At 46.3% G+C, this 25,978-nt stretch overlaps 1 protein-coding gene across 3 annotated transcripts in view; it reads left to right on the forward strand.

The window, feature by feature from the left end:
• The window catches only part of LOC142497068 (uncharacterized), a 68,932-nt gene that overhangs the window by 20,785 nt on the left and 22,169 nt on the right, over window positions 1-25,978 (forward strand). For all 3 annotated transcript variants that reach the window (XM_075604366.1, XM_075604365.1, XM_075604367.1), the window contains exons 6-7: window positions 13,037-13,174; window positions 19,439-19,497. In XM_075604366.1, the coding sequence (XP_075460481.1) occupies window positions 13,037-13,174; window positions 19,439-19,497 (197 nt within the window). The remainder of the gene's footprint in view (window positions 1-13,036; window positions 13,175-19,438; window positions 19,498-25,978) is intronic.

The raw sequence follows: 25,978 nt of genomic DNA on the forward strand, positions 1-25,978 counted from the left end.
GACAACAGGAGCTGCAAAAACTAGGACCTTGCTTGGCGACTCACACTAGGAACTGCAGCCTTATATAGCAGGCTGCCAGTAAACAAAATGGCCGAACTGAGCAAAAAGGGCAGACAACCTGGAAAACCCGAACAGCAGCAAAACCCGGCACGGATCGTGCAAAATCCTTACAAGAATATAACCATTGTGGTCTTATAGCTAACTCCAGATCAAAGTGTGCTAATGAACAAGTCCTGGTTTCAATAGTATTACCACTTGATTGTCTGGTAGCAAATATTGTATATATTACAAACTAGCTGATATACCCGGCGTTGCCTGTGATGTAATGTTCTGCCTCCCCCATCCTCCCTCTCAACTCCCTTCCCCCCCTCTTCACAGCTGTTCAGGCTTCCCCCCTTCTCTCCTGACTCCCTCCCCCCTCTCTATCCTGACTCCCTCTCTCCCCCCTCTCTCCTGACTCCCTCTCTCCCCCCCTCTCTCCTGACTCCCTCTCCCCCCTCTCCTGACTCCCTCTCTCCCCCCCTCTCTCCTGACTCCCTCCCCCCTCTCTGCTGACTAACTTCCCCCCCTCTCTCCTGACTAACTCCCCCCCTCTCTCCTGACTAACTCTCCCCCTCTCTCCTGACTCCCTCCCCCCCTCTCTCCTGACTAACTCCCCCCCTCTCTCCTGACTAACTTTCCCCCCCCCTCTCTCCTGACTGAATACCACCCCCCGCCTGTCCGCTGTGCGCCGCCATCTTACCGGGGGCATCTGCAGGAGGAAGGGGGTCCTTCCGGAGGCTGCCTGCCCACTGCCTGTCCCCCCGCCGGGGAGGGAGGGAAGTGAGCGTTGGTGGCTGGGGCAGGCAGGCCGTGCTTCCCCTTCGTCCGGGAGCCGGTGGGGGAGAGGGAGAGAGAGAGAGAGTTGGGTGACGTCATAGAGCCGGGTGACGTCATAGAGCCACCAATCAGATTGGCCAGAGGCTGAGGACCAATCAGATTCATCGCAGCTAGTACCAACCTTTCGATTTGATATATTAAGATATAATAATATTATTATTATTATTACTATAATATTGTATAGCTTTGGACTACCATTACTCTGCTCTCCCCTAGTTACCTCCACTTTCACACTTGTATTTTTGCCTCGATTCCTTGCTCCCACAGTTTCACCACTAAACCCTCTTCCTAATTTCCCATTCCATACTGCCATCTCCCCCATTCTGTAGCTATCAATTCCATCTGCTTCTCACATCACACCCCTGTCATCCAAGAAAAAAACAGCAACTCCCTGTCCTGCTCTCTCTTCCTCTCCTTACTATTACTCCTACTTGTGGCAACATGTTCCCTTATCCTGGCCTTATCCACACACTAATCCTTTTACGTCTCACACCTTAGTCCAAAATCTCCTTCTCACCAGGCACTGCCAATTACTCCAACCTCATGCCCATTTCACCTCACCCTTCCCTTTTCTTGTGACCTATACAATACATGACATTCATTTCCAACTAAGTGAAAAAAACTAACAATAGCGCTCTAAACACACCATAAATGTGACAATATACAATTCAACCACATATATGTAAATAATAAAGCAGTGTGATAACAATCAAGTGATCTAAAGAAAAAATTAAGAAACTTAGAAATAAACTGCAACCCTTGATAAAGACTGTTCCACTCGTCTTGCACCAGGTGATCCTCCAACAAATTAGGGGAGCTCGTCTCGTAGTTATGAAATAAAGAAACACTACATTGTGTAATACTGTTGTGAATAAATTTGTGCAAACAAAGCTCAAAAATGACTACTCACAATAAAGCAGTCAAATTCAGGCAGTCATCCAACTTAAGGGGTGGATGTTCCCTGTGTATACAGCAGCCACCAGCCCCCAACCTCCAAGGAGAAAAAAAGAAGAAAAGAGACTATTCTGAAGCCAGGGCACGTTGGTATGAATGGCTCCCGATAGCATTAACACAGTTCCCTTTTAAATCACTCCAAGTCCTGTAATATTTCCTCCACTTTATTGGGAAAAGGTAGCAGGGTACAGATACTTGTGGATGGTGTGTAGTGGTGATTATTAGTTAGGAACCGGTAAAAAGAGATGGCCTCACCAAGGGTTATAAACAGAGAAAGGTTCTTTACTCACTGTCTCCAGGGTTGAAAAGGAAGTGAGGTGCGGTGTGGGCAAAGGAAAAGTCTAGGGGCAGACCATGTCTGAACAAACAGGAGGAGGGGCAGACTAGCCCATTCTGGTGAGGATCTCAGAGACTGCTGTAGCAGCTCACTGATGTCATGCTCGCAGGCAAGGAGTGCAACATTGTTGCAAGCCACGCAGGCACAGTATGTGTCTGCAGACTCCATGCAGCTGGGAATAAAATCTGACAGGCAGAAACTGCAAAGGAGAGAGGGGGGTGAGTCAGAAATGTGGCTCTTGTTCCATAACACTCCCCGTCTGGTATCTGTAGATACCACTATATGGCTAGCTATGTGGAACATATGTGCAATACATACAACATAACAATATACTGCAAAGGTCCATATTTCCATAGCAATGTGATACCGGCTGGTACCACTGGCATCAAAGTCCTTTGGCCAGGCCTTCCAGTAAGGGAAGCCAGGTGGGTGCGCAGCTCTTGGTTAGCTTGACGCACCACAATGTCTCTTAAAAGTCCACGGCACTCTTGGTCGCGCAGGTATCTTTGGATACTATTGTCTCTATTGTCCTTAGTGTTTATTTGTAATTCCTTGCATGCTCCAACGAAATTGGTACCACAATCGGAGCGTATTTGTTTAACTGGTCCTCTGACTGCAAAGAACCTTCTGAGGGCATTTATGAAGCTTGAAGCATCCATAGATTCTATAACCTCGATGTGTATAGCTCGTGTACTCATGCAGGTGAAGAGTACCGCCCATCGTTTGCTGTTTGCTAGCCCGCCTCTAGTTCTACGTGAGATGACCATCCAGGGCCCAAATACATCGAGTCCTACATAGGTAAAGGGGGGTTCTGTGTTAAGTCTGTCGACAGGTAGATCCGCCATCCTTTGGTCTTGGCTTTTGCCTCTCAGCATTCGGCACCTAACACATTTGTGGAGATTACTGGCCACGCACCTTTTCATGCCAACGACCCAAATGCCCGCCGCCCTAATGGCGCCTTCGGTGAAGTGTCGTCCCTGATGCATGACTTGTTCGTGGTAGTGGCGCACCAACAAAGTGGCGATGTGATGCCGGCCAGGGATGATAAGAGGGTTGCTTTCCTCCCTGCTCTGTTGGGACTTATTGAGGCGGCCTCCTACTCTCATGAGGCCGTCGTTGTCGATGAAGGGATTCAACTGTGGACTGTTTTTGTTAACACTCTTCTTTCCGCGAATGCAATTGATCTCTTCCGCATATGTTTCCCTTTGAACATGACTGAGAACAGTTTCCTTAGCCTTTGTAATTTCCTCTACGGTGCGCAGCTCTTTGCAGATGTGCCAGCCGTGGCAACCGGTAGTTTTACCGTCTGGTGTCTGGCGGAAGGAGGAGGCTATATGCCCGAGATGGGCTACTGTTCGCAGAAGGGCCGTCCACTTTGAGAAGCGTTGGAATCGATGTGATCCGAAAGCGTTTTTGTGCGATACATTGGTGAGTACCACGGATACTTGTGGGGGCCTTATCTCCGTATCCTTTTCGGGATCCACGAGTTCAAAATCGTCAACTGGGGTTGGTAGCGTTTCCGCAGGCTGCGCAAGAAACATTGGTCCTGTGAGCCACGACGTATTCTGCAGTTGAGATGCGGGTACTGATCTGGTGGCGTGATCTGCGGGATTTTGCTCTGTGGGCACGTGGTGCCATTGTTCTGGTTGGGTTGACTTCCTGATTCTTTCTACGCGGTTAGCTACGTATACGTAGAATCTCCTTTTCTTATTGTAGATGTATCCCAGTACCACCTTGCTATCTGTGTAGAGTTTTACGGCATCTGGTTTGCTGTCCATCTCATTCTCGATAAGCTCCGCCAGTTCTACTGCTAGCACTGCACCACACAGCTCGAGTCTGGGTATAGTATGGTCAGGTTGTGGCGCCAGCTTAGCTTTGCCAAGGATGAACCTGATGTGGCAACTTCCATCCACGTCCGTGGTTTTTAGGTAGGCCACCGCTGCTATAGCTTTGGTGGAGGCATCTGAGAACACGCAAAGCTCTTTGCTGTGTGCGGCGGTGAGAGATATAGGTGAATAGGGGCGTGGGATTTGAAGTTGCTCGAGGGCCTTCAGGGAGTGTTTCCACGTTTCCCACTCTTTCCGTTTTTCTGGAGGTAGTGGGGTGTCCCATTCCTGTTTTTCGAAGGACATTTCTCTGAGGAGAGACTTCCCTTGTATAGTGACAGGAGCCACGAATCCTAGCGGGTCGTAGAGACTGTTAACGGTGGACAGGACTCCGCGACGTGTGAAGGGTTTTTCTTCGATGGCTACCTGGAACGTAAAGGTGTCTGTTTTAAGATTCCAGCTTATCCCCAGGCTCCGCTGTATGGGAGGCGTATCGATCCCCAGATCCAAATTCTTGAGATCTGGTGCTTGATCATCTGCGTGAAACGCCTTCATCACTGTGGCGTGGCACTGTTGGAAGCTATTTTGTGCAACCTTAGGTTGGCCTTCGCTAACATCTTTTGTGTCCTCTTGAGTAGATCTACGGCTTCTTCTTCGGTGGGAACTGATTTTAATCCGTCGTCCACATAGAAGTCTCTTTCGACGAAGCTCCTGGCGTCTTTCCCGAACTCTGCTTCTCCGTCTTGGGCCGTTCTTCTGAGGCCGTAGGCTGCCACTGCAGGTGATGGGCTGTTCCCGAAGACATGTACTTTCATGCGGTACTCCGTGATTTCTTTTTCTACGTCGTCATCTTGGTACCACAGGAATCTTAGGTAGTTACGGTTGTCTTCTCGCACAAGGAAGCAGTGGAACATCTGTTGAATGTCTGCGGTTACGGCGATAGGTTCCTTGCGGAAGCGGATCAGCACTCCCAGAAGACTGTTCGTCGGATCCGGCCCGGTGAGGAGAACATCGTTTAGGGAGACTCCCTGATGCTGAGCGCTGGAGTCGAATACCACTCGGATTTGGCCAGGTTTCTGGGGGTGGTAGACGCCAAACGACGGGAGGTACCAGCATTCTTCGCCTTCTTTCATTGGGGGCGCCGACTCATGGCCACTGTGGAAGATTTTTTGCATGACGGCCACAAAGTGTTCCTTGGTCTCCGGTTTCCTTTGTAGGTTACGGCGGAGCGAAGCGAGCCTAGACATAGCATGGTCTCTGTTGTTTGGGAGGCGTCTTCTTGGCGAGCGGAAAGGTAGTGGAGCCACCCAACTGCCCAATTCGTCCTTGAAGAGCTCCTTATCCATTAACCTCAAGAATTCTTTGTCTTCCATTGATGGCGCCTGTTTGTCGTCGTCCTTTGTTGTCTGGAACACTGTACTCCCAAGGTCATTGGGGTATTTTCTTGCCACAGGCGCGTCTCCGTAGTTCCTTTTGGTCTCGAGCTTCTCGTGGACCTGAAAGTGGTTCGGACAAGGTTTGAAGTGGGATATACGACCGTTTTCCAACAAGTTCGTCTGTAGGGCGCCTACGTTGTCGGGTCCTCGTATCCTGTCTATGCATACTTCTCCAACTACCATCCATCCTAGATCGAGCCTTTGGGCGCTTGGGCCGTTGTGGTCCCCATTTCGCTGTTCGCGGATCTTGTGTGCTCTCATGATGTCTCTGCCAAGTAGCAGCAGGATCTGGGCATCTTCGTCTAGTGGTGGGATATGATCGGCAATGGTTTTCAGATGGGGATGATGTCGCGCCACGTCTGGCGTGGGGATCTCAGTCCTATCTTCCGCCATGTGATTGCACTCGATGAGTGTGGGAAGGGGCATGCTCACTTTGCCGTCTATTGAGCATATGGTGTAGCCATTCACTCTTCTCCCTGTAGTCTCCATTCGCCCTGCGCACGTTCTGAGAGTGTAAGGAGAGGTACTGTCTTGTATGCCGAACATATCGAAGAATTCTGACCTGACCAGCGATCGGTTGCTCTGGTCGTCGATGATTGCATACATCCGTTTGGCTCTTTGGGGTTGTCCCTCTGGGTGCACTGCTACCAGACATATTTTAGAGCAAGATCTACCGTCGTCTCCTTCTCCGCATACTTCTGTGCATTTGGATGCTACTGACGTCGGGGGGGGTGTGTCTCCCACTTCTTCCTCCCCGCCCTGCTTTGTCGGAGGGTTAGGGGCTTTGCTTGCTTTGGGCTTCATAGCTTCCGGGTGTAGAGCGGCTATGTGCCTGTCGCTATCGCACTCTGTGCATTTCATAGCTTCTTTGCAGTCCTTGAATAAATGAGTTGTGGAAGCACAACATTTGAAACAGGCTCCCCATTCCCTGAGTAGGTTCTTTCGCTCCTCTATGGGTTTCATCCTGAATCCGAAGCACTTGTTAAGTGGATGCGGCTTTTTGTGGATAGGGCATTCTTTGTTAAGGTCCCTTGGTTTTTTGTCCCTGTCGGCCGTCTGGCTGGGACTCGCGTGGGTCGTAGGGGGCACGTCCGTCCTGTGGACCGAGATGGGTGTTCTGGAGTCCTTGCACCTTGCTGTTGACCTTTCATTCCTCGGGTGGCTGGCGCTGGATGTGGTTTGCGCCCCTAAGACGAAGCTGGGGTCGTTTCTTGTCTTTGCCGCTTCGCAGATGAAGCTCACGAAGAATGAGAATGGGGGGAAGACAACCTGCTTCTCCCTTTTGTATTTGGAACCTTGTGAAAGCCACCTTTCTTGGAGGTTGAAGGGTAGCTTCTCCAGGATGGATCTCACTCCACGAGCTGAATCTAGGGCGTTGAGACCTATTAAGGAATGGTCTTTCCTTGCGAACTCCAGTTCTTGCAGCAGGTCTCCAAGATCTCGTAACTTCGAGTAGTCTTTACTCGTGATCTTGGGGAAGCTCTCGATTCTTTTGAAGAGTGAATCCTCGACTGCTTCAGGGCTGCCATAGGTCTCTTCTAGCCTTTCCCACACTAGGTCCAGACCTACTTGGGGTTGATGTGCGTTTGCCGTCCGAAGTCTCTGCGCTTGCTCCCTGGATACGTTCCCCAAGAACTTAACTAACAGGTTGAGCTCTTCCCTTGCTGAGAAGTCCAAGCTGTCGATTGCGTCTTTGAACGTGAACTTCCACGTCCGGTAGTTCTCAGGGCGGTCGTCGAAGCTGATGAGTCCTGCGTGCACCAAGTCGCGCCGGATCATGTACTTGGCTATGTCTGTCAGACCTGAGACGTCGGCGCGTTTGCCCCGTTCTGAGGTAGTTGCTGGGACGGTCTGTGCGGTCGCCTCTTCCTTGGCGTGGACGCGTGATGGCTGCTGGCCAGTGTGAGGGGCTGTTTTCTCCCGCGTGGGTGTACCTGGATTACGAGCCTGTTGTGGTGCATCCGTGTGCGCTCTGGCGTGTGGATCACTGTTGCGGCTGTGGCTATCCCAGGCAGCGTGTGCCATTGACGGAGCAGCGTCTTCTCCTCGTGGTCCTAGCGAGTCTTCGTTGTCTGTGGTGTCGCTCCCTCCGTGTTGAGATGGTGCGCTGGTGTTTACACTGAAGAGGCTCCTTACGTAGTCTTCGGTGCGTTGGGCTGGATCCTCTGAAGCTATCCGTCTGTACGGTAGCTCCCCGCCGTCCTGTCTCGCAGCTGCTTCTAGGACTTCGGCTTGGGCTATGGCGGCGGCGGCTTCCTTCTCTTGATTAAGCGCCTCTAGTTCCGCATCAAATTCGGCTTTCCTACGCGCAGTGGCGGCATTGGCGGTAGCAGCAGCGGCGGCATTTGCAGCGGCAGCGGTAGCAGTGGCATTCTGCTCCTCCTCTTCTATGCGCGCTTTTTCTGCCCTTACTGCTGCCTCTCTGCGACTATATTCGGCCCTGGCACGTGCGGCCTCTGCGGCGGCTCGCGCCTTGGTAGCGTTTGTGCTTGCGCTGGACGCGTTAGATTGCACTGATCTTGCTGACCTTGATGAGTGTCTGGATATGCTTGAGCGCTGCGATGCAGTTTCCAGCAAAAGGTCTTTTCTCTGGTCTTCGGCCTCAGTAATAGTGGTCTGCACGAAGCCGTCACGCTCCAGGTCAGTTGCCTCCTGCTGGTCGCGTTCGCTGAGGCTTTCCTCTGTGTTAATTCTTTTTAGGTAGGCGAGATATGTTTGTGACAGCATTTGGTAACGTTTGTGACTTGACCTCAATTGGGCTATAGCTTGCCTAATTTGTTTCTCCTGATCACTAGTGCTTGCAACGTTACATATTTCACGACCAGTGTCCTCCCAGGCCTTCTCTAACCTTTCGCGGTGTGCTTCAATGTCGCTCTCATATTTTTCGCGGGCCTTTTGTGTCAGTGTGACTGTCCGTTTAGGCCTTGCGCCTGCCTGCGCCTGTTGCAGATGCGCAGCGGTCTCTGTGTCTGAGAGATCGCTTTCCTGCGTGATGTCTGGTGAGGCTCTGAGTTCTGCCATGCTGTAGGTGTGTGTAGGCCTTTGCCAGTGCGTGTGGCGTGCGGTCTTTTACCTTGTCAGCGATGGGCGTCTGTCTCAGATGATGCCGAGCGGTGTCCTGCAGCGTGCAGCGTTGGGGTTGCTGTACTTACAGATGTCCGTTGGCTCCTCACTGTGGGGCTGAGCAGCGGGTGGACTCAGACAGAGAAAAAGGCAATTAGGTATTGTGAGAGAAGCACTGTTAGTTGCAAGGCTGTGTGCAGTTTGCTGTATAAAGCTTGCTGCCCTGTCTGGCGGAGTGAAGCTGCTGCTTGTCCTGGGGTGCAGAGACTATTCTGTATAGCATAAAGTCTTTGAGTAGTAGCTGCTGTGTGATTCCTTTGTGTAGTATTAGCAAAGTAAGGCTGCTCACTGTCTTTGCATAAAGCTGTGGTAGTTTGCTGTGTAGAGGCTTGTGGCTCTGTGTAGCAACGTGCTTGTGCAATGTGGTGAGAGACTGCTGTTTATTTATTTGCTACGTAAGCTGCTCGCTTGTATCTTTAGCATAAAGGCTGTGGGTAGCAGCTCCTCTGTGTGTATTTCCCAAGGCACACGGTCCTCTTTTTACTATTCTGAAGCCAGGGCACGTTGGTATGAATGGCTCCCGATAGCATTAACACAGTTCCCTTTTAAATCACTCCAAGTCCTGTAATATTTCCTCCACTTTATTGGGAAAAGGTAGCAGGGTACAGATACTTGTGGATGGTGTGTAGTGGTGATTATTAGTTAGGAACCGGTAAAAAGAGATGGCCTCACCAAGGGTTATAAACAGAGAAAGGTTCTTTACTCACTGTCTCCAGGGTTGAAAAGGAAGTGAGGTGCGGTGTGGGCAAAGGAAAAGTCTAGGGGCAGACCATGTCTGAACAAACAGGAGGAGGGGCAGACTAGCCCATTCTGGTGAGGATCTCAGAGACTGCTGTAGCAGCTCACTGATGTCATGCTCGCAGGCAAGGAGTGCAACATTGTTGCAAGCCAAGCAGGCACAGTATGTGTCTGCAGACTCCATGCAGCTGGGAATAAAATCTGACAGGCAGAAACTGCAAAGGAGAGAGGGGGGTGAGTCAGAAATGTGGCTCTTGTTCCATAACAGAGACCATATAGTGCAGATGGTATTTAGTATTAAAAGGGATTAAAAAAATGCAGGCTTACACTTCATATGATCGAGGTAGGCAGTATGATATTATAGGTAGTGGGTGCTCATCTGGTCGCAATCCTTTTGAGTTCCTCACTATCCTCTGCTCCACCGCAATACTCTCGCGTCCACGCCAGGCACTCCCGTTGCGTCACTTCTGGTTGTTAAGCGAACTTCCGGATCTGATGACAGGGGTGGACCTCAGTTGTTCTTCCTCTTTGGTATGGGCTGAAACACTCTACATGTTTCGCCGTTGTTACGGCTTCATCAGGAGTGTCTGTTGGCTGCTAAACTGGGTATTAAATACTCTAAGGCCCTCCCTCTCTGTAACATTCTATTGGCCAAACAATTATGACTCACAGGCAAACAGAGATAGTGGGCGTTGATTAGGTGCATACACCTCCATTCATTAAAAAGGGGCATTATTTACATACATTTTTGCCTAAATCGGCACATATAATAAAAACAACCTCTTTTTATGATTCCAAAAAGAGGTACAATTTATACAAATAATAGCCTAATGTGGCATATAAAAACAGCATAATAAATTATATAAAATTTATAAAAAATTGTTAAAATGATAAAAACTCAAACCTAAATCTAACTTTATTTTTAACTTCATTAACGACGATAGTGGTATTTCTCAAAAAAAGGAGACATAAAAGAAAACATAATTAATAATTAATATAATATCACACATAATGTATATTTATAACATCATAAGAAATCTTTATATATCAATCCTTAAAGAAACACTCCCAATTCAATATCCACATTGAGCCCCCCTGGAGTTAGGGTTTTCAATGTGAAAATCCAATAGGTTTCTCTTTTTGTTAACTGGACATTGCGATCCCCTCCCCTCCAATGGGGTGAGACTTTTTCTAGGACCGTAAATGTCAACCCTGTGGGATTTCCTTGATGGTACTTAATGAAATGTTCTGACAGGAGATGTGTATTAACCCCCCGCCTGATGTTTCCTAAGTGTTCTAAAATTCTAATTCGTACATCTCTCGAGGTTTTCCCTATGTACTGTAATCCACAAGGACATGTGATCATGTAAATTCATTTCCAACTCTCAACCTTCTTGCCATTACAGAAATCTGGATAACCCCCTCAGACACAGCCTCTCCTGCTGTACTCTCCTATATCCATAGCTACACCCCCAGACCAGGGAAGAGACAGGGCGGAGGAATTGGCACACTACTTTCCCCACGCTGCACATTTCATGTTATACCCCCTTTCCCTCCCTCTCCTCATCATTCAACAGCTATCTCTTTCCTCCTCTTTCCCTCTGTGGCATTCTTATATTGCCCCCCTGGACCTACATCTAAATTTCTTAACTTTGCCAGCTTCCTCCCTTCTGACACAGCTACTGTCATCCTTGGAGACTTTAACATATCTTATCCCTTTAACATCCTCATACTGTGTGGTCTCTCCCAGTGGACTACATCTCTTACTCACTGCAATGGACACTCCCTTCACCTAGTTTTCTCCATCTTATGCTCAGTATCTAACTCCTCTAACACACCCTTCCCTCTCCCTGATCATCACCTCCTAACCTTTAGCCTCACTCTACCATCTGCACCCTCGACAACACCTATTTCCGCATGCAAGTACAGAAACCTTCATACTTTAGACCCCCCCCAATCTGGTTTCCATCCCCTAAACTCCAGTGAGACAGCACTAACAAAAGTGACCACTGACTACTCTCATCAAAGTCTAAGGGTCACTTCCCCTTACTAATTCTCCTGGGTCTCTCTGCTGCCTTCGACACTGTTGATTACTCTCTTCTCCTCAATACTGTACTCTACTCCTTTGCCTGGCTCACATCCTACCTATACAACTGTTCCTTCAGTGTTTCCATCTCTGGTGTCTCCTTCTCTTTACTTCCTCTCTCTTTTGGGGTTACACCAGGCTCTGCACTTGGCCCTCTGCTCTTCACTCTACACCTCCTCAGTGAACGAATGCAATCTTTTGGCTTTAATTTCCATCTCTATGCCGATGACACACACATTTACCTCTCCTCCCTCTGATTTACAGTACAAAGCTCTCAATTACGCTACCCCCCCCTTCCATCTCAGCCCTCATCCCGAAATGTATGCCCAAATGCCCCCTATGTTCTGCCCACAACATCTGCCTTTCCTCCTGCCTTATTATTTCCTCTCACTCCCGCCTACCAGACTTCTCCCATGCTGCTCCCTCTTTCTGGAATTCCCTACCATGCACCATCGCTCTCCCACAGCTTTCAGACATTTTAAAACTCCCTGAAAATTCACCTATCTTGCATAACCCTAACATTCAACTCCCTCCTCCCCCCCTGAACCCAATTTGGATCAGCTGTGCTATTATACCAATCTCCATGCTTATGTAACACCCCCTAACATCCCCATCATCAAACCTTAATGGGATCAGCTGTCAGGCTGGAGCATACTCCATCCTAATGTATACCCCATCACACAATGAGCAGCCACTTTACCTTTCTGTTTCAACATTTTCCCTCATTCCCTCTAGAGTGTAATTTGTCACAACCAGGGCTCATTCCTTTTTGTATCTGTCTGCGCATGTTTGTCCTTATTTGTATGTAACTGTTTATGTAATTATCAAATATCTGTACCCCAATTGAGCAGCACGGCGAAATATGCTGGCACTTTCCAAATAAACAATAATAATGATAATAAAGAAAAGTATGAAGAAAGTCTAGTCTAGATCTTCAATACAGTGTTGGCTTAAAGTTAGTTGATGGTCTGGCATCTATATTCAGTATCAAGGCAATGTTGCTGTTAAAATGACACTAACGCACAGATTCATTAAATATTACTTCGTTTTAGCACTGAAATTAATGGAACATAAGGAGTGCTAAGAGGAGTTTATTTGGACCTAGGAAAGGCATTTTCATCCTGTGTTGTTAAGCGTCAGTGGGGTTTATTCATTAAATTGCAATAGTGCCCATTGGAAACGCCCAATGACCTCAATTAATGAATAACCCCCAATGTATCAGGATGTTTCTCAGCTTGCATTTTGGGAAGTATCAATATGAAGAGAGAAGTTAGAATTCAGCAACATGGGTATAATAGGATATATCAAATTCTGTATCTCAGTCATTATACAACCCATTGCTTAACAGCAAAAAAACACTGGTTGGTATGAGTCACTAGATACCAATTTGAATGAATTATTAGAAAATTAATTAACGAGCTCAACCACAAGCAGAAATAAAATATTGATTACTTGACCCCAAATAACATTCTATGTATTGATACATAGAACTTACAGGGCCAGATTTACTCAATGGTGCTAAAACTTTAGGCAGTTTACGGCCCATTCAAATGAACAAATGAATGTACTTTAGTTTAGTATCTTATCTTTATGCTCTATACTCAACTCAGGATTATACTGTAGGTCACCAATCACATGGATTTCTCTATTCCCTTAGGAACATGGATCATTTAAGTACTTCTTAGAGAACCAAACGTTTGCTTGGAATTTTGTGGACTCCTTAATCTCTGAGATTTTACTGGATGAAATCGTCCCAGACGTGTTAATAGAGGCCCTAACTCATAGTTCTACACAGGTACGGCACATATACTGGATGGGAAAGAAAATGTAGAGATGCTGTATGACTCGCATTATTTATCCCCGCAACAATAATTTTTTCCGCAGTGCCATTGCACTACATGGTTTCTCACATGGTGTGATGGCGCCATTCAAATGTAGCAGATGTTATTACTCCCATTAACATTATTACCACAAGTGCTATTAAAAACACTAGTAACATGTACATTATCTCCTTACACCACGATATTTACCACGTTACACCGCGCTAACGGGTAATAACGCCTGCTACCTCTGTAGGATAAACACAGAAATACTACTTACTTTTATTCATGATTCCAAAATGTATGCTTTCTTTTCGATGTTATAACGTAAATATACTGTAAACATTCTTTTAAATTGTTTCTCCCAGTTGTTCAACAGGTTTGTACTCGAATGCACTCAGATTCAGTATCAGTACTTTATTAATGGCACTTCAGTCATTCGGCACAACCACAGGCCAAAGTGCCCTTAAAAGTTATTTTTATTGTGCTTAATTAAGACATTCTTATCGTATAAAACAATGGTGTACAGCTCTGTGGACCATATTTTAGAAATATGATAGAAACAGGGCAAGATTTAAATATATATACCATATATATTTTCTTTATTAAACAAAAGTGAACCCCTAGACTTAAAAAAAACAAAACAAAAAAAAAACGAGTGGTATTGTGTATCCCCTAGTTTGTAGTTTGTGTTTCATAGAAATTTGTGGCAAATGTAAGAAGCAAGATTTAAAAGATTCATTCATACAGTATGTCTCTGCTCATAAAATTGACAGTTTAATAATACATACATGGTAGAGTATACAGTACTTGTTCATTACTGTTGTTTGTGGTGGAAGGTTTAAATGTTTAAAAAATGATTTAAAATATTTATATTTATATAATTTTCCATCTGCAATCAACTCCAAAATAATTATCTGTACCTCAATAAACCTATTCACACAATGAATGCTCTGGGCTTCACACAACTAGTTTGCTCTGTTACCCATGCAAGTGGGGACACACCTGATCTTGGTTTCTAGACCGGTTTAGAAATATTCGACCTAACAATAGACCCAATTGTCACCACTCAATGTTGTTCTCAATCACAGCCCCCCGGTCAAAATAGACCCTCTCCCTTGGAGGTGACCAGGTATCGACCATGATCCCCCAATGTCTGATTGCAAACCTGGATTTTTCAGACATATTGAGTGCCTGCGTGGATCCTAGTGCTCTTGTCCATTACTACAATAGAGATTTGGGATCCGCAATGGATATTGCTCCTGTTCGCATATGAGCCCTCACACCACCACACATATGGTTTGACAATTCTATTAGGGAATTGAAGAAGAAGAATCACAGGCTTGAACTGCTCTGGAAGAAGTCTTACATGGTTGCGGACAAGCTTAAACTGACAACATCACAAAATACCAGTCCACAATTACTAGTAAGAAGTCACAGATTCTGTCATGTGAGATCATGGCAGAGGACAATAGCCCAGATCAGCTTTTCTGCACCATGAACAGTTAATGCAAACCAGCATGTCTGCAGATTGGTGAAGATTTTTCACAGTCCCATTGTGTTGATTTTGCTCTCTTTTTCCCTGATAAAGTAACTTCCACCCGGGCTGGGATCTCGACTTTGCTATCTAATAAGAGTCAGGGTTCCAGGCATTAAAAATAAAGGTTCTCTGGCTTCATGGACTAGCTTTGACCATCTGGATGTAAAAGACCTTGATCAAACAATCCAGGGGTCGTTTCCCACTACCTGTGATTTGGACCTAGTCCCAACACACCTTTTCTTAGGCTGTGTTGATGTAATTGGCCCAGTGTTTGCCAAAATAATCATGTGCTCTTCACAGATGGGAATCTTTCCCAAACTGCTGAAGGAAGCAGTCATCAGAACTCTGATCCTTCATTAGACCCAGAGTGCATGGCTAATTACAGCGCTTTATAAAACCATCACTTCCTAGGGAAGGTTATTAAGAAAGTAGTGGCAACCCAACTGGAATGTAATCTATGAATGCATTACATTTATGACTATTCCAGTCAGGATTCAGAAGACGGAATATTAGAGAGACAGAGGTGACTGTTTGATCTTAATACTTCTTGACCTGTTTGCAGCATATGATACTGTGGACCATGGTATCTTAATGGAGCACCTGAAGGATTTCTGTGGACTGGGTGGCACAGTTCTCAGTTGGTTCAGATTTTTTCTCACTGGCAGGTCACAGAGAGTAACTTCAGGAGTGTACCAATGCCCCTGTCATGTGGAGTGTCACATGGTTCTATCCTATCTCCTATGTTGTTTGCCACTAGGTGACATACTCAGATGACATGGCCTGGGTTATAACTGCTATGCAGATGACACTCATCTCTACTTGTCCTTTGCACTGTGCACTAAGGACCCATTATCAGTATTAAATAGATGTTTTTCTGAGCTCCTAGAGTGGATGAGTGCCAGTTGGTTGAGGTTGAATCCTGATAAGACAGAAGTGCTCTTGGTGGATGCTCACCTTTGGAAAACAAGATTCCAGATAGGTCAACACACTGGCCTTAAGCTTGGGGGCTTCCAGCTACTAAACTCTCTGTCTGTGTTTGGAATCATGGCGTTGTCTTTGATTCTGACGTGCCCTTTAAACAACAGGTATCAGCCGTGAGGAAATTTTCATTCTTCCACCCAAAGAACATAGCCAGGATTAAGCACTTGATCCTCCCAAAGAACTTACTACCCTTGTCCATGCCTTTGTGTTCTCATACCTAGACTACTGTAACGCACTCTACCTGGGTCTTCCAGAAAAGAGTTTCACCGTCTGCAGCTGGTGCAAAATGCGGCGGCCAGGTTGTTAACTAATCAGACCCTTTCTTGCAACATGACACCTACTCTCCATTCTCTGTACTGGCTACCTGTAAAATGGCAAATTTATTTAAAGATATGCTTGTTGACATTCAAAGCACTACATGACCAGGGTCCCAGCTATCTGAAAGCTTCTAGTTCCCTACACTCCCATTCACTCACTTTGATCTGCAGATGGAGCTGTAACGGAGTGCTCACCACAAACAGAACGCGACCACGAGGCCGAGGTGGGGATTTGAGAATAACCAACCTCCAACCTCCACAATCTAGTGTAGATTGGTAGTGGGTAGCCGGGTCGGGGTTGGAGAAGTCGGGATTGTCATAGGTACTTGCCATGATTGGGGTTGGAGAGGTGCGGATCGTCATAAGTACTTGCTGTGGTCGAGGTTGGAGAGGTGCGGATCGTAGTTGGTAAAGCCGGGGAAAGGAGCTGAGAGGTTCGGAGTCAAGATACTAGCCAAGGTCAGACACTGAGAAACACAGTAACTAAGATGCAAGGTACAAGACAGAGAGGCAGGGACGCAGTAAGCACTTTGCACTGAATTAAGTTTTATGCTCAGCCATCTTGACAAGGGGATGACTGACCATATATACTAGCAGAAACCAATGGGATGTCTGTAGGGAGGAGGACTCAGCAATAGGTGGTCCTTTGATAGGCTGAGGAGGAATCAGCATCAGCTGGAGTCTGATGCAGAGAAGCCAGTCTCTGCTTTGCTGCGTGCGTGCGCCACCCGCACGCAGTCCAAGCATGTTGCGTGTCATCAATGTGCCGACGGGAATGGAGACGAGCACACACACGCGGGACGAGCAGGACGGGGAACATCCGTGGTGCCGCGGGTCGTGCCAGGGGAGCACAGCTCTGTAAGGGTGCCTGTGGTGTCCCCCCTTTGTCAGGGAGGTGCTTGGTCATAGGGCAAGGTGGTCCTGTGCTGCGGGGTGCGCAGCCAGACCTATCACGGATCCTTACAGTACCCCTTCTTCAGGAGCTACCTCCGGGTGTCTCGGGAATGGTTTAAGAGGGTGTTTGGAGTGGAATGCCCGGACGAGCCTGGGAGCATACAATTGATGCCGAGATATCCAGGATCGTTCTTCAGGGCCATAGCCCCTCCAGTGAACAAGATATTGAAGGCCTCCCCTAGCCATCCTGGACTCCAGCACCGACTGTACCTTGAATTCTTGTTGCCCCTGTACAAGGAGTGGTGCAGGAGGTGGGACCGGGACAGAAGAGTGAGGAGCCTGAATGTGGAGCTTTAGTAATGAAGTGTGGAACACCGAAGGGATTCTCATGGAAGGAGGTAGGCGTAAATGGTAAGCTACCGGGTTGACTCTTTCCACGATGGTAACTGGACCGATGAACCTCGGTGCCAATTTTGGTGTTGGAACCTTAAGACGAATATTTTTGGTGGATAGCCACACCTTGTCTCCAAGATTGTACACCGGGGTTTTCCGACGATGCCGGTCCGCTTGAGTCTTTTGCCTGGAAGTTGCCTTCCTGAGATTTCCTTGAATCCTCTCCCAAGAATTCTGTAGTACCCAGTACGCCAGATCTGGGTGCTGAAATGGGAAGGGTGGACGGATGAAAGCCGTAGTTGACAAAGAAGGGTGATTCCATTGTAGATTCACTGCATAGATTATTATGTGCGAACTTGGCCCAGGGCAAACGATCAGTTCAGTCATCCTGGGCATCAGAGACAAAGCATCGAATGAACTGTTCCAAAGTTTAATTGGTTCGTTCCATCTGACCGTTGGTCTCGGGATGATAACTTGAAGAAAAATGCAGTGATAGCCCCAATTGATGACAGAATGACCACCAAAACTTTGATATAAATTGCGACCCCCGATCCGAAACAATGGCCTGTGGTACCCCGTGGAGGTGAAAAATTTCTTTAATGAACACCTCTGACAGTTTTGAAGCGTTGGGAAGGCCCTTCAGTGGAGTTTCTTGACTAACCTTACCTCTCCAACCCCGACCCGGCTACTTCGACCAATCTACACTCCAGACGCGCCCGCACAGCTTGGATGGCGTTATATATCTATCCCCACCTTGACCCCGCGGTCACGCTTTTTTTGTGGTGAGCACTTCGTTATAGTATGCTCATCCCCACAAACATGGACTCCGCTGAGGTGGGACGAGTCTTGAGCACGCACGCCAGCATGTTCTCAAAAATTGAGAAATATTTAGAGCAGAACGATGAGGCATGGACCTACTACAACAGAATCTCCTGTCTCTCACTGACAGGGTGCAAGCCCCTCTTCTTAGTCCTGTCCCTTCAGGTCCTTCTGCTGCCACGTCAACCCTTATGCCTATGACTTTGACATCTGAAACCTGACTTCCGACACCCAATCGTTATGGTGGAGATCCCCACGGATGCCGAGGATTTTTGAACCAATGCTTCTTTCAGTTTTAAATTATGCCTTCTCAAATATCCAAGGTGGCATACATCATTTCGCTACTCACCAATGATGCCCTGGCCTGGGCTTCTCCATCTGGGAACAAAGACCAGACCTCACACAGGATATCGGACAGTTCGCCCGGGAATTTCGCAGAGTCTTCGACACACCTGGTCGCAAAGGTAACTGCGGCTTCTTCTCTTTTCCACATTTCCCAGGGCTATCGACCTGTCGCTAGATATGCCCATGAGTACCGCACTATCGCTGCTGAGACCGGATGGAATAACGAGGCGTTGTCGGTAGCCTTCTGCCGGATTGGCCAGGGGAGCAAGTGGGAAATTGCCACCAGGGCCGGTCAGAATTGAACATTTCAGGCCGGTGGTGGAGAGGAGGAAAGAAGGATATCTGTGCAGCAGCTAACTGACACTAGCCATTAAGTGGCATTGCAGAGCTCAATTTGCAGCTCCTCCTTTCCCAGGCCGGCTCCTCTACAGTGTGCTGGCAGTGGTAAGGTAAGTATATATTTGCATGGCATGGGTGTGTGAGCAAAGAAGGGATGAGTGAGGTCTTATGAGCAGGGGTACTACAGGGTTTTAAAAAAAACACTCAGAGGTGCCCCTTAATCACAAACGTATGAGAACCATCGCTTTAAACAATAATATTGTTTTCTTATACTGTATAGTGCTGTACATAGAATTATGCAGGCACAATGAGTCCCTGCCCCAAAGAGCTTATAATCTAATTTTGGTACCTGAGAGAGCTAAAGTGAGTTTCCCAAGGTCACAAGAGAGACTTAACACTAGAATTTGAACCAGGTCCACTTGCTTCAAAGCAGTATACTTACCACGATGCCACACCTTCAGGACAACGTAACTTCTTGCAACTGTACATTATATCTTGAACAGCATTGTAATTTATAGTATGTACAGCTCTATATTATTGGCAGCACTTTATTAAACAAATGTTATTTTTTGTAGTGCATATCAATAAGTTGTGCTTAATGCCTTTTACAGAATCTACTACAACCACAGAAATCTTATCACAAAGGATGGAAAAGAGACAAAAACTCTGAGTGAGTAATAAGCAGTTTAAAATGGGCTTTGAGGGTCTTCTTATTAGAAGAATTATTGACAGAGAAAAAGAAATCCTGAAACCAGTGGGTACCCCACAAGAAATGGGGAGATAACAGGATGGTCCCAGTAGCATGCACTCAATGCTTGCTTGGAGTCTAATCGTGGGAAGATAACATGAATATGTATAACATAGTTAGCCTGATAGTACCCATGACTGACCCATAGTGGCCAACAGGCAGTTGAATCAAACAATGCCCCGACAGAATAGATGTATAGATTAATTATATTAAAAACAGTTAATTGTTCATAGAGATAAAAATGGGGGACAAAAATAAAACAGAGCTAGAGAACCATAAAATATCCAGCTCAATGTAGATAGCACAAATGGCTATACAGTTATTGTAGCTCTGAAAAGACCAACATGCAGATGTTTTCAAAAGGGTAAGGGATGGGAAGCAGACAGTTAAATAACGGACCCTGGATTCATATCCCTACGCACTAGGGGACAATAGGAAGGTATGATATCTAAAGTGGCAAACTCAGGATACATGTAATTATATACAATGAATCTAATGAATATCATAGTAAACAACTAAATGGTTTAGGAAGAGGTCCTGACTCATAGACGACCAGTATAACTTGTAAGGGAGCCTCAATACACATGTATGCAGATGACACAATCTTATATGCACACAGCCATAGCCTCTCCGACCGTGAACACATACTTCAATCTGACTTTTTGAGACTTGAAAATTGGATTTCCAAAAACAAACTGTTTTTAAATACTGACAAGACTGTGACAATGTATTTGGGACCAAGGCTACATTTCTAAAGCTTCCAATGACTGAGCTCCAGATCAAAACCAACGATAAAACCACCCTGAGGCTAAGGCCCCGCTCCCAGAGTCAGCGCACCCGCACTGCTGACAGGCGGTGCGCTGAGATACACAGACCGCGATATGCGGTCTGTAGGGAGCGGGAGCCGGAGCGGGAGGTGGGCGGGTGGTGGGCGGTTTGACAGGGAGGGGGGGCGTGGCTTGAGCGGAGGGACCCGCTACTCAACCCCCCCTTCCTCCACGGACTCGGGCTGGAGCTGGAAAGTAAGTTTAAACACACACACGCAGGCACTCATTCATATACACACACACACACACACAGGCAGGCACTCACGCACTCATACACACACACGCGCGCACACACAGGCAGACACTCACGCACTCATACACAGGCAGGCACTCACGCACTCGGGCACACACATACACACACAGACAGGCACACACACAGAGAAAGGCACTCACCTGCTTTCACTCCACACTCCTCCCCGCTCCCCGAAGCCTCTCCTCCTCCCGAAGCCTCCCCTCCCCATTGGCTCACAGCCACACACGTCACGCGTCAAAGCTAGAAAACACCATTCTCTGGTGTCTCCAGCGGCTGACGCGCGACAGCGTGTAGTCAGCTGTGCCGCCAGTGGGGACCGGGACCGGCTCGCGAGGATTCCCCTGCTGGTGGGGAACTCGCTACATTGCCGCCCGCGCCAACGAGCGCAGCGGGACCGAGGCCTGAGTCCTGTTACTAGTTTTAAATACTTTGGGCATATGGTTTGACCCCCATTTAACATTCGGGATGCACATTGATACCCTGACATCCAAAACCTATACCAAACTAGGTGTACTTTATAGAAACAAATCCTCCCTAATTCCTCGGCCATGGTTAATCCTGGCGGGCGGAGGCGCGTTGAGGCTGAGGGAAAGCGAATGCTTTCCCTGGCCTTAGACAGCGCGCCGTCCGGGGGCGTGTGGGCGGGCCAGTGACGTCACGGAGCTGGTTCGCCCTCATTGGGCGAACCGCTCACGTGACCGGCCCTGCGCTCCGGCAAGCGCGAAGATTTAAAATTTCCCTAAGACCTACGCTTCCGCGCGCTTGCGGAAGCATAGGCGAGCCCCTACTAAAGCCGCTCTCATTGCGGCTGTAGGGGCTCAGTGCCGAGCGGAAGCGCGCCTCCGCCCGCAAGCACTATCCATGGACGTGGCCTTAGTCTGCTGGTCAGAAAGCGTATCGCACAGTAGATGCTAATGTCAATTATCGACTATGGGACATATTATACGGCTTGGCACCCCTAACTCACCATAGCAATCTTGACACCCTCTACAATTCAATATGCCGATTTGTTCTCCAGTGCAACTACAACACACATCACTGTGAAATACTCAAAGAACTAGATTGGTCATCACTTACGTCTAGGCGCAAAGTTCATCTTACCTGTCTTGCCTTCAAATACTTTCTGGGCAAGCTACCCATATATCTGAACAAGCTCCTCACCCCTACCACATGTAGCACTTATCATCTGAGATCTGACTCCAAAGACTGTTCATGGTCCGAAGGTTCAACAATGTATCCGGCTGCTCCTCCTTCTCTTACCGTGCACCCCAAAACTGGAACAATCTACCGGAGACTCTCACAGCCACCACCAGTCTTAGTTCTTTCAAAACTAAAGCTATCTCACATTTTAATCTGGTATGTAACTGTTACAAACGCCTATAATATATATTATCTTTTACTGTGCATGCAATGCCTTGTATATACTGTATACCCTGTTCACTTATGTAACTATGTATTATAACCATGTATTATTTGTCATCTTAACTCTATGCCCAGGACATACTTGAAAACGAGAGATAACTCTCAATGTATTACTTCCTGGTAAAACATTTTATAAATAAATATAACAATGACTAGGCTAATAGTCAATATACTGTAGACGTAAAGGAATATGAAGTAAAATAGGTGTCCGTAGTAACCATAAATTATATAATATGTACACTGTATATTAATACATAGTAAGAGAGTCATAGCCAGCGAGGTCCGGTGCATGTACGTGATATAACCTTACGTGGACACAAGCAACAACTTGCGTGTTAACAAATATCCATAAAATCAGTGGCTGGCTAGGTTAAAGAGGTTTTGGGATTTCACATATTTCACGGTCAAATGTAGATATCAAAATACACAACAAGTGTCTTGACCAAGGAAGAGTACTCTTTATTGTTTTGTTCTGTCCACACTGGATAAATCTGGCTATTTTACTCGTATTGATGCTGTGCTCATAATAAACGATTTCTACTTTGTGAACACACCTCCATGTCAACTTCACCTTTGTACACCCATAATTATTTTCTTTTTGATGAAAACTTTTATTTTCCTCATAGGTAGAGCTATAAGGTCAGAGTGTGCTCCCACATATGCCAATTTGTATTTGTGCTGGTGGCAGCGCACTCATCTTTTGTGAGGAATTGTCGATGTACACTGACAACATATTGTGGTAGGTCAGGTACAGCGACAATATTCTATTATTATGAGATGGAGATGTATTTCTACTTCCGGAGTTTGTACTGTACAGGATCTAAATACAAATGAGTTTCATCTAAGATTGACATCAGAAGTAGGTATTGACTCAATACATTTTTTAGACATACAAATTACACATGACATTGAAGGCAGATTGTCTACAATCATCCATTGTAAAGACATGGCAACAAACAGTTTATTGAATGCAATGAGTCACCACCCTCCCTATCAAATTAGAGGAGTCCCAATAGGCCAATTTTTAAGGATAAGACATAATTGCTCAATGGATGAGCTATTTGATACTGAATTGACAACAGGCTTTATGACGAGGATATTGTCAGAGATCAGTAAATCGCGCTAAGGCAACTAAAATAATTTTTTTGCTTGATAAATAGAAAGATCGATGATTCTAATTTAGTTGTACACTTTATAGGTACTAAGAATGCACAATGGCACCAGCTTAAAACTATTTTTGAGTACTGGTTCATTTTGAATAATGAGCAGGATTTAAAACAGTATGTAGGTGAGCGACCAATAAAGACATGCAAAAGATCGGATAAGCTCTGCGATATTTGGTTTATAGTCACTATTCTTTATCAAGTAAGCTTTTGTCTAACTGTGTGGTGATTGGCTTGTGCAAATGTGGACATCATAAAGCCTGTCAAAATATGTGCAGGTCAACAACATGTAATAACTCTTCGAACACTAAGACTATGACGTTTCATTGAATTAATTGCAGGACAAGTGGAGTGATTTACCTTCTGTCCTTCATGTGTGGAATGGAATACTATATGTTGCCAAAACTAGCCCAGAGTGTTTTAGTACAGTAAGAGCTAGGATATTGGAACCTGTGAAAGATGTTACAAAGGACATTAATAATGTGGTGGCTAGGCATGTCAACTGATTGAATTAGGGGAGAAGTGAGTGCATTACATTTGTGGGAATTGATCAAATAACTACAGGAATCAGGATAAGGCATCTGGATAAGATGTTATTGAGACATGAAGCTAAATGGATCCATTATCCGGGGAATCTGTCCCCTAGGGGCCTAACTGTCTTTGTATTTGCAGAATTTTTATAACTAAGAATAATTTGGGGTTTAACAGTGTTAGTTTTTCTTTTTGTTTTAATTGATGGAACATCGGGATACTGATGAGAGGGGGTATTTATAGAATAATCTTCGCTGGATTATTCATTTTTTCCTAGGAACTGCTCATAACTGCTACTATTACACTGGAAATATGTGAGTACACGGTGTCCCCTGTGGTGCCCTTTGCCCCGAACTGTGTGTGCACATACCAGCTGTTGTGACTACTACTGGATACCTTCCAGCTGCTACTTTGCATCTATATTGGATTACTGTGAACCAGATGCGGCTCATCCTCTTCTCCACATACTTATTCTAAATCTCTTATCATACTCTTTGATAAAGCGCCAGCTACGACGGGAAACACATGAGAGCTATCCTATTTTTGTCTTCGTTTGGCATGAAGCTGCATTAAATTTAGATTTTTAGTACTTGGCCTCCAGTTCTCCTTTTTTCATGCTGTGCTCCTTTGCTCCCTTTTTGCTCGTTCTTACTTATTATAGTGCGAACGGAATATCTTGACTTGCATTCCCTCTTTAGACAATTAAAGTCAAAGGGGAGATATGGGTTGCTAAAATAGTTCAGGACACAAACTTCAGTAATAGTATCCAAAGATATACATGAAAAGAGAACTATTGATTGGAGTGGGTAATATAGTCAAACTAGTGAGGTGTCTTGAAAATATTTCAATAATAAAACCCCCTGAAGGTAATAGCCGATAATGGTATCCCACACCTCTGCAGCCTCAGAGCATTTATCAAGATATGGCAATCTTCAGCAAGACATAGTACTCACATATCTTCTTAGGTTTTTGATTATTTCAATCCTTTCCCACTCCTTGATTCTCTGTTGAGGCGTGACCAGCCACAGGTAAGGAAATCCAGATTCAAATGCAAAAAGAGCAGCACACAGCCAAGGGAGCCAGTGTCAAAGTTGTAATAAAAAAATATATTTATTGAATCATCATCAAAAGGAGGTTGGTCTTTGGCCTTTGGTCTTTGGACAATGCAGCATTTTCTTGTTGTTTGTTTTTATATTTACATTTGATTTTGAAATATGTGAAGTCCCAATACCTCTTTCACCCAGCCGATAACTGCAATAATGGATATTTGTTAACACGCTAGTTGTTGCTGGGATCCAACTAAGGTTATATAACGTACAGATGGAACTTCCAGTTCTGGCCTGTCCTCCTCGCGGCTCCCACGTGGGAACCGCCCGCACGCCGCTCGCACTCTTGCCGTACAAGTACGGAGACTTAATGACCCATCTGGATTAACACAGCGGGGGTCCCTGCATCCGAATGGGACTCGTGCTGTGGGAATCCTACCAGGCTGCACCTGTCTGTAAGAGACACACACTAAGAGTGAGACAGAATCAGTCACTCTCCATGCGCGTCCCTAACAGGCGCACTGCTTTTATTTTAATAACAGAGTATTGAAGCAGGGGTTCTCCGGATCTGAATCACACTAGTTTCAGGTCCGGGGACCCCATGCTTCCCGAGTTACAGGCCCTGTTATGGGGTGCCGGTTTCCCAGCCATGTATAAATTTAAACAATGCAGGGGGATACCGGCACCCATAACAGGTCCTGTAATTCGGGAAGCAGGGGGTCACTTGGGCTGAAATGCTGAAATGCGGTTCAGCTCCGGAGACCCACTGCCTCAATACTGTGTTATCAAAATAAAATAAAAGCAGCTTTATTACCTTGCCGCTAAGGCAATGAAGGGGTTTAGCCAGAGTACCTGGTTTATTGTGGATAGAGGGGGTGGGTGATGGGGCTAGTTGCTCCAGAGTGGGTGGTTAGGCCTACCGGGAAGGTTGCGAGAGTAGCCACTATGGTAATGAAAGGGTTAACCTCCCCCACAACCCACCCGAGAGTCCTAACCACCCACCCCAAGGCAACTTCTCCCTTCACCAATCCCCTCTACCCCCAATAAACATTACCATACAAACATCTATACAATACATTGAACAACTCTCCCCCCCCCCTCCCCCCAACACATACAGTACAGTAATGGTCAAAATCCCTATTATCCGGACCGTGATAATAG

This window comes from Ascaphus truei, chromosome 6, assembly GCF_040206685.1.
Source record: "Ascaphus truei isolate aAscTru1 chromosome 6, aAscTru1.hap1, whole genome shotgun sequence".
Classification (NCBI taxonomy): Eukaryota; Metazoa; Chordata; class Amphibia; order Anura; family Ascaphidae; genus Ascaphus; species Ascaphus truei.